The sequence below is a fragment of the Penaeus vannamei genome, chromosome 21 (genome assembly GCF_042767895.1).
Source record: "Penaeus vannamei isolate JL-2024 chromosome 21, ASM4276789v1, whole genome shotgun sequence".
NCBI classification, from domain to species: Eukaryota; Metazoa; Arthropoda; class Malacostraca; order Decapoda; family Penaeidae; genus Penaeus; species Penaeus vannamei.
In genome coordinates, this window is record NC_091569.1 from 22,040,729 (window position 1) to 22,048,977 (window position 8,249).

An 8,249-nucleotide genomic window follows, 5' to 3' on the forward strand; every position below is an offset into this window, starting at 1 on the left:
GGATGGAGTCCCTGAGTAAGGAGACGGGGGATGGAGTCCCAGGGTAAGGAGCCCAGGGGATAGAGTCCCAGGGTAAGATGCACGGGGGATGGAGTCCCAGAATAAGGAGCCCGGGGGATGGAGTCCCAGGGTAAGGAGTCCGGGGGATGTAGTCCTAGAGTAAGGAACCCGGGAGATGGAGTCCCAGGGTAAGGAGCCCGGGGGATGGAGTCCCAGAATAAGGAGCCCGGGGGATGGAGTCCCAGAATAAGGAGCCCGGGGGATGGAGTCCCAGGGTAAGGAGCCCGGGGGATGGAGTCCCAGAGTAAGGAGCCCGGGGATGGAGTCCCAGGGTAAGGAGCCCGGGGGATGTAGTCCCAGAGTAAGGAGCCCGGGGGATGGAGTCCTAGAATAAGGAGCCCGGGGGATGGAGTCCCAGAATAAGGAGCCCGGGGGATGGAGTCCCAGGGTAAGGAGCCCGGGGGATGGAGTCCCAGGGTAAGGAGCCCGGGGGATGGAGTCCCAGGGTAAGGAGCCCGGGGGATGGAGTCCCAGGGTAAGGAGTCCGGGGGATGTAGTCCCAGAGTAAGGAGCCCGGGGGATGGAGTCCCAGAGTAAGGAGCCCGGGGGATGGAGTCCCAGAATAAGGATCCCGGGGGATGGAGTCCCAGGGTAAGGAGCCCGGGGGATGGAGTCCCAGAGTAAGGATCCCGGGGGATGGAGTCCCAGGGTAAGGAGCCCGGGGGATGGAGTCCCAGAGTAAGGATCCCGGGGGATGGAGTCCCAGGGTAAGGAGCCCGGGGGATGGAGTCCCAGGGTAAGGAGCCCAGGGGATGGAGTCCCAGGGTAAGGAGCCCGGGGATGGAGTCCCAGAGTAAGGAGCCCGGGGGATGGAGTCCCAGAATAAGGAGCCTGGGGGATGGAGTCCCAGGGTAAGGAGCCCGGGGGATGGAGTCCAGGGTAAGGATCCCGGGGGATGGAGTCCCAGAGTAAGGATCCCGGGGGATGGAGTCCCAGGGTAAGGATCCCGGGGGATGGAGTCCTAGGGTAAGGATCCCGGGGGATGGAGTCCCAGGGTAAGGAGCCCGGGGGATGGAGTCCCAGGGTAAGGAGCCCGGGGGATGGAGTCCCAGGGTAAGGAGCCTGGGGGATGGAGTCCCAGGGTAAGGAGCCCGGGGGATGGAGTCCCAGAATAAGGAGCCCGGGGGATGGAGTCCCAGGGTAAGGAGCCTGGGGGATGGAGTCCCAGGGTAAGGAGCCCGGGGGATGGAGTCCCAGAATAAGGAGCCCGGGGGATGGAGTCCCAGAGTAAGGAGCCCGGGGGATGGAGTCCCAGGGTAAGGAGCCCGGGGGATGGAGTCCCAGGGTAAGGAGCCCGGGGGATGGAGTCCCAGGGTAAGGATCCCGGGGGATGGAGTCCCAGGGTAAGGAGCCCGGGGGATGGAGTCCCAGGGTAAGGAGCCCGGGGGATGGAGTCCCAGAGTAAGGATCCCGGGGGATGGAGTCCCAGGGTAAGGAACCCGGGGGATGGAGTCCCAGGGTAAGGAGCCTGGGGGATGGAGTCCCAGGGTAAGGAACCCGGGGGATGGAGTCCCAGGGTAAGGAGCCTGGGGGATGGAGTCCCAGGGTAAGGAGCCTGGGGGATGGAGTCCCAGGGTAAGGAGCCCGGGGGATGGAGTCCCAGGGTAAGGAGCCTGGGGGATGGAGTCCCAGGGTAAGGAGCCCGGGGGATGGAGTCCCAGGGTAAGGAGCCCGGGGGATGGAGTCCCAGGGTAAGGAGCCCGGGGGATGGAGTCCCAGGGTAAGGATCCCGGGGGATGGAGTCCCAGGGTAAGGAACCCGGGGGATGGAGTCCCAGGGTAAGGAGCCTGGGGGATGGAGTCCCAGGGTAAGGACCCCGGGGGATGGAGTCCCAGAGTAAGGAGCCCGGGGGATGGAGTCCCAGAATAAGGATCCCGGGGGATGGAGTCCCAGGGTAAGGATCCCGGGGGATGGAGTCCCAGGGTAAGGAGCCCGGGGGATGGAGTCCCAGAGTAAGGATCCCGGGGGATGGAGTCCCAGGGTAAGGAGCCCGGGGGATGGAGTCCCAGAATAAGGAGCCCGGGGGATGGAGTCCCAGGGTAAGGATCCCGGGGGATGGAGTCCCAGGGTAAGGAGCCTGGGGGATGGAGTCCCAGGGTATGGAGCCCGGGGGATGGAGTCCCAGGGTAAGGAGCCCGGGGGATGGAGTCCCAGGGTAAGGAGCCCGGGGGATGGAGTCCCAGGGTAAGGAGCCCGGGGGATGGAGTCCCAGAGTAAGGAGCCCGGGGGATGGAGTCCCAGGGTTAGGAGCCCGGGGATGGAGTCCCAGGGTAAGGAACTCGGGGGATGGAGTCCCAGGGTAAGGAGCCCGGGGGATGGCGTCCCAGGGTAAGGAGCCAGGGGGATGGAGTCCCACGGTATGGATCCCGGGGGATGGAGTCCCAGGGTAAGGAGCCCGGGGGATATAGTCCCAGGGTAAGGAACCCGGGGGATGGAGTCCCAGGGTAAGGATCCCGGGGGATGGCGTCTCAGGGTAAGGAGCCCGAGGGATGGAGTCCCAGGGTAAGAAGACCGGGGGATGGAGTCCCAGAATAAGGAGCCCGGGGGATGGAGTCCCAGAGTGAGGAGCCCGGGGATGGAGTCCCAGGTAAGGAGCCCGGGGGATGGAGTCCCAGGGTAAGGAGCCTGGGGGATGGAGTCCCAGGGTAAGGAGCCCGGGGGATGGAGTTCCAGGGTAAGGAGCCCGGGGGATGGAGTCCGAGGGTACGGAACCCGGGGGATGGAGTCCCAGGGTAAGGATCCCGGGGGATGGCGTCCCAGGGTAAGGAGCCCGAGGGATGGAGTCCCAGGGTAAGGAGCCCGGGGGATGGAGTCCCAGGGTAAGGAGCCCGGGCGATTTTGATGGGCTGGTGCAGGTGTGCGGGTTTGACGCGGTCGACGGTCACGGTGTCTTCTCCCTTTTGGCGGCGGATGGTGATCGTCTTGTCGCCTCTTCGGATGACCAGGAATGGACCCTCGTAAGGAGGACAGAGAGGAGGTCTAGGATGTTTTCTCACGAAGACGTGAGACCAATCCTAGAGTCCTGGGGGCATGTATATGTCTTGTCGGGTGGGTCTCGTAGGTCGGCTGCGTACCCGGGTCATCCGTTCGCAGAGTTGTTTGCCGGCTGTGACGATGAAATCTGCAGGGAGGGCGAGCGTTGTTTCGTAGACCATTTCCGCAGCGGTGCACTGCAGGTCCTCTTTGAAGGATGTCCGGATGTTAAGGAGGACATGGGGGAGTTGGTCGACCTACCTCCTGTTGGAGGAGGAGGATGTCAGGGCCTGCTTCATATGCCGGTGGAGTCGCTCGACCATGCCGTTGGCGTAGGGGTGGTAGCCGGTCGTCCTGATTCTCTTGGAGTTCCGACTCGAACTGGGCGCCGCGGTTGGTAGTGACGGTATCCGGCGTGCCGAAGCGGGAGATCCAGGTGCTGAGGAAGGTACTGGCGACAGTCGCTGCGGTGATGTTGCGGATGGGCGTAGCCTCGGGCCATCTGGTGAAGCGGTCGATCATTGTCAGGATGTAGCTGTAGCTGTCGTCCGAAGACAGGGGTCCCATTATATCGATGTGGATGTGTTGGAACCTTTCGTCTGGGATAGGAAACGTCTGGAAGGGAGATTTCGTATGCCTGTAGATTTTGGTCCTCTGGCATTCGATGCACGAGCGGCACCACTGTCGAACGTCTTTGTTAATGCCAGGCCAGACGACATTGCCACAGATGAGATGTTGGGTGGCCCGGATGCCTCAATGCTGGTGGTATGCGTCGAAGAATAACCGGCGGAAGGAAGGCGGGATGTATGGTCGTGGGTAGCCGAGGGAGACATCGCAGAGAAGGTCGTGAGATGTAGTCCAGGTGGCGCTCTTGGCGAGGGGATTGGCGGCGGGTCCTCGAGTGTAGGGCGAAGGTGAGGCGTTTATGGTCCGTCAGGATGAGGAATTCCTTAGCCTCCACGTACGGCTGGAAGTGCCTCACCGCGGAGTACGCTGCCAGGAGTTCCTTTTCAAAGGCGCTGTATCGTGACTGGCGTGGCGACAGGGTCTGCAAAAAGAAGGCAAGAGGTTCCCATTGCTTACCCTGTCGTTGCTGGAGGACAGCGCCGATGGCAGTGTCGGAGGCATCGACTGCTATGCTGAGAGGAGCCTCGGGCAGGGGGTGGTTCAGCAGGGTGGCGGAGGCCAGGGCTTCCTTGCAGGCTTCGAAGGCTTCGTTTGTAGGGGGCGTCCTCTTGATTTTGGTGTTTCTGCTGGCCCTGTTAGGTGTGATCAGGGCGTGAAGGGACTTGAAGAGCTGGGCACACTTGGGAACGAATCTCCTGTAGAAGTTGAACATCCCCAGGAATTTTCGAAGTTGCTTCTCCGTGGCAGGCTTGGGGAACTTCCTTATGGCGGTAACCTTCTCCTGCGCTGGGGTGATGCCTTGAGGGGTGACAGTGTGGCCTAGAAAAGAGAGCGAAGCTGCGCCGAAGAGACATTTCCCTGGGTTGATCACGACCCCGGCTTCTTGTAGTTTGCCGAAGAGGGCGCGGAGATGACGGGCGTGGTCTGCCTCTGAGGTGCTGGCGACGAGGATGTCGTCGATGTAGGTGAAGACCCCCCTCAAGGCCGCGAGTCACGTCGTTGATGAACCGCTGGAAGGTCTGAGCGGCGTTGCGGAGACCGAAGGGCATCCTGAGAAACTCGAACAGGCCGAACGGTGTAATGACGGCCGTCTTGGGGATGTCCTCCTCAGCGATCGGAATCTGGTGGTACGCCGCCACGAAGTCGATCCTCGAGAAGACCGTACAGCCGGACAGCTCGTGGGAGGAGTGCGGGTGCGGCAGCGGGTATCTGTCGCGGGCGGTGACCGTGTTGAGATGACGGTAATCACCGCACTGGCGCCAGTCACCGTCCTTCTTCTTCACCAAATGCAGAGGGGCCGCCTATTGGCTGCTGGAAGAGCGTATGATCCATAACTGCATCATGTGGTCGAACTCCGCCTTGGCGCTGCGACATCTGTCGGGGGCGAGCGGACGGCAGCGAGAGTGGGCAGGGGGACCGTGAGTCACGATGTGGTGACGGACCTCGTGCCGTGGTTGGGTAGTCCGGTTGATCGGCTTGGATAAAGTCGGGAATTCCCGCAGGATGTTCTTGTAAGTGCAGGATCTGGGAAACACTATGTATATTAAAGGAGCACTTACCAGAGTCGGGGCGGCGAGTGTGCAGGCTCCGGATTGGTGGATGAGAGCCTTACCCTGGAGGTCGACTGACAGACCGTAGTGCTTTAGGAAATCGGCGCCGATGATAGGCTGAGGGACGTCTGCGACGAGGAAGATCCATTGGAACCGTTGGCTGGGGGCGCCTGTCAGAGAGAGGGTCTCCGAACGCTCGCCGTAGACGTTGATGGGCGTCGCGTTGGCAGCTTCCAATGTGTGCGAGGAGGGAAGGCGTTTATCCTTGTGGGAGGCCGGGAGGAGGCTCACCTCTGCCCCCGTGTCGATGAGGAAACGGAGGGTGGAAGAGGCATCCCGTACGTACAGTAAACGCCGACGAGGTTCGCGGAAAACTGGCGCACTCAGTTTCCGCGATAGCCGTTTCCCTGCCAGGAGCAAGGAGGTGCACACCGACGGGCGTCGGAGCCGAAACTTCTATGATAATAACAGAAGTAGCGGCGTTGGTCGTCTTGGCGGCACCTCGGCGTCGGGGAGCGGCTGTAGTTCCAATCTCTGCACAGAGGCGAAGGTATGCGGAAACGGGACTGGTGTCTTGATGGTGAAGGGCGCCTGAAGTTCCGTTCTCTGCACGGCGGCGAAGGGGTGCGGAAGCGATGCCGTGAGGATAATCTCTGTACAGCTTCGGACAGTGCAGCGACCTGGGCTGTACGGGATTCCAACGTCACGGCGGGGGTAGCGGTAGTGGCAGACACAGTTGCTACTGTAGGTGCGCGTGTTTTCGCTGCGATGATCGCGTCGGCCTTCAGAGCGAGCTGCTCTAATGGGGCGTCTGATACCAGCAGGATTTGCTGGATATCTGCGGGCAGCCGTTTGAGGAACAGGGAGCGCATGACGTCTGGCGGGAAGGTCATGCCGGTGCGGGTGAGGAGGCGCTGGAAGTGGCGGAGAATTTCCGAAGGCGTACGGTTGTCCGTGGTGTCGGAGGAGACGAAGGAGCTCAACGCGACCAGAGGGTTTGGTGCTGCACGTCTGAGGATCGCTTCCTTGAGCTCGTCGTATGTGGCGTGCCGCTGATCGTTCAGGAGGTCGCCGACTGTCAAAAGGAGCTCTGGTGGAAGGTTGGTGACTCCCTGGATGGAGTCCCAGGGTAAGGATCCCGGGGGATGGAGACCCAGGGTAAGGAGCCCGGGGGATGGAGTCCCAGGGTAAGGAGCCCGTGGGATGGAGTCCCAGAATAAGGAGCCCGGGGGATGGAGTCCCAGGGTAAGGATCCCGGGGGATGGAGTCCCAGGGTAAGGATCCCGGGGGATGGAGTCCCAGAATAAGGAGCCCGGGGGATGGAGTCCCAGGGTAAGGAGCCCGGGGGATGGAGTCCCAGAATAAGGAGCCCGGGGGATGGAGTCCCAGGGTAAGGAGCCCGGGGGATGGAGTCCCAGAATAAGGAGCCCGGGGGATGGAGTCCCAGGGTAAGGATCCTGGGGGATGGAGTCCCAGGGTAAGGAGCCCGGGGGACGGAGTCCCAGAATAAGGAGCCCGGGGGATGGAGTCCAAGAATAAGGAGCCCGGGGGACGGAGTCCCAGAATAAGGAGCCCGGGGGATGGAGTCCCAGGGTAAGGAGCCCGGGGGATGGAATCCCAGAGTAAGGAGCCCAGGGGATGGAGTCCCAGAATAAGGATCCCGGGGGATGGAGTCCCAGGGTAAGGATCCCGGGGGATGGAGTCCCAGGGAAAGGAGTCCCAGAGTAAGGAGCCCGGGGGATGGAGTCCTTGGGTAAGGATCCCGGGGGATGGAGTCCCAGAATAAGGAGTCTCAGAGTAAGGATCCCGGGGGATGGAGTCCCCGGGTAAGGATCCCGCGGGATGGAGTCCCAGAATAAGGAGTCTCAGAGTAAGGAGCCCGGGGGATGGAGTCCCCGGGTAAGGATCCCGGGGGATGGAGTCCCAGGGAAAGGAGTCCCAGAGTAAGGATCCCGGGGGATGGAGTCCCAGGGTAAGGAGTCCGGGGGATGGAGTCCCAGAGTAAGGAGCCCGGGGGATGGAGTCCCAGAGTAAGGAGCCCGGGGGATGGAGTCCCAGGGTAAGGATCCCGGGGGATGGAGTCCCAGAATAAGGAGCCCGGGGGATGGAGTCCCAGGGTAAGGAGCCCGGGGGATGGAGTCCCAGAGTAAGGAACCCGGGGGATGGAGTCCCAGGGTAAGGATCCCGGGGGATGGAGTCCCAGGGTAAGGAGCCCGGGGGATGGAGTCCCAGAGTAAGGAGCCCGGGGGATGGAGTCCCAGGGTAAGGAGCCCGGGGGATGGAGTCCCAGGGTAAGGAGCCCGGGGGATGGAGTCCCAGGGTAAGGAGCCCGGGGGATGGAGTCCCAGGGTAAGGAGCCCGGGGGATGGAGTCCCAGAATAAGGAGCCCGGGGGATGGAGTCCAAGGGTACGGAGCTCGGGGGATGGAGTCCCAGGGTAAGGAGCCCGGGGGATGGAGTCCCAGGGTAAGGAGCCCAGGGATGGAGTACCAGGGTAAGGATCCCGGGGGATGGAGTCCCAGAATAAGGAGCCCGGGGGATGGAGTCCCAGGGTAAGGAGCCCGGGGGATGGAGTCCCAGAATAAGGAGCCCGGGGGATGGAGTCCCAGAGTAAGGAGCCCGGGGGATGGAGTCCCAGGGTAAGGATCCCGGGGGATGGAGTGAGGGGTTTATGGTCCGTCAGGATGTGGAATTCCTTAGCCTCCACGTACGGCTGGAAGTGCCTCACCGCGGAGTACGCTGCCAGGAGTTCCTTTTCAAAGGCGCTGTATCGTGACTGGCGTGGCGACAGGGTCTGCAAAAAGAAGGCAAGAGGTTCCCATTGCTTACCCTGTCGTTGCTGGAGGACAGCGCCGATGGCAGTGTCGGAGGCATCGACTGCTATGCTGAGAGGAGCCTCGGGCAGGGGGTGGTTCAGCAGGGTGGTGGAGGCCAGGGCTTCCTTGCAGGCTTCGAAGGCTTCGTTTGTAGGGGGCGTCCTCTTGATTTTGGTGTTTCTGCTGGCCCTGTTAGGTGTGATCAGGGCGTGAAGGGGCTTGAA

At 62.3% G+C, this 8,249-nt stretch overlaps 1 protein-coding gene across 1 annotated transcript in view; it reads right to left on the reverse strand.

Moving 5' to 3' along the window:
• Window positions 1-3,600, reverse strand: part of LOC138865542 (ejaculatory bulb-specific protein 1-like) — a 3,820-nt gene extending 220 nt beyond the window's left edge. Inside the window, exons 1-3 of the mRNA XM_070136230.1 lie at window positions 3,295-3,600; window positions 2,768-3,014; window positions 1-154 (exon numbers count right to left, since the gene is read on the reverse strand). The exon at window positions 1-154 is cut by the window's left edge and continues 220 nt beyond it. Of these exons, the coding sequence (XP_069992331.1) occupies window positions 1-154; window positions 2,768-3,014; window positions 3,295-3,600 (707 nt within the window). The remainder of the gene's footprint in view (window positions 155-2,767; window positions 3,015-3,294) is intronic.
• Between the last annotated feature and the right edge of the window lie 4,649 nt (window positions 3,601-8,249).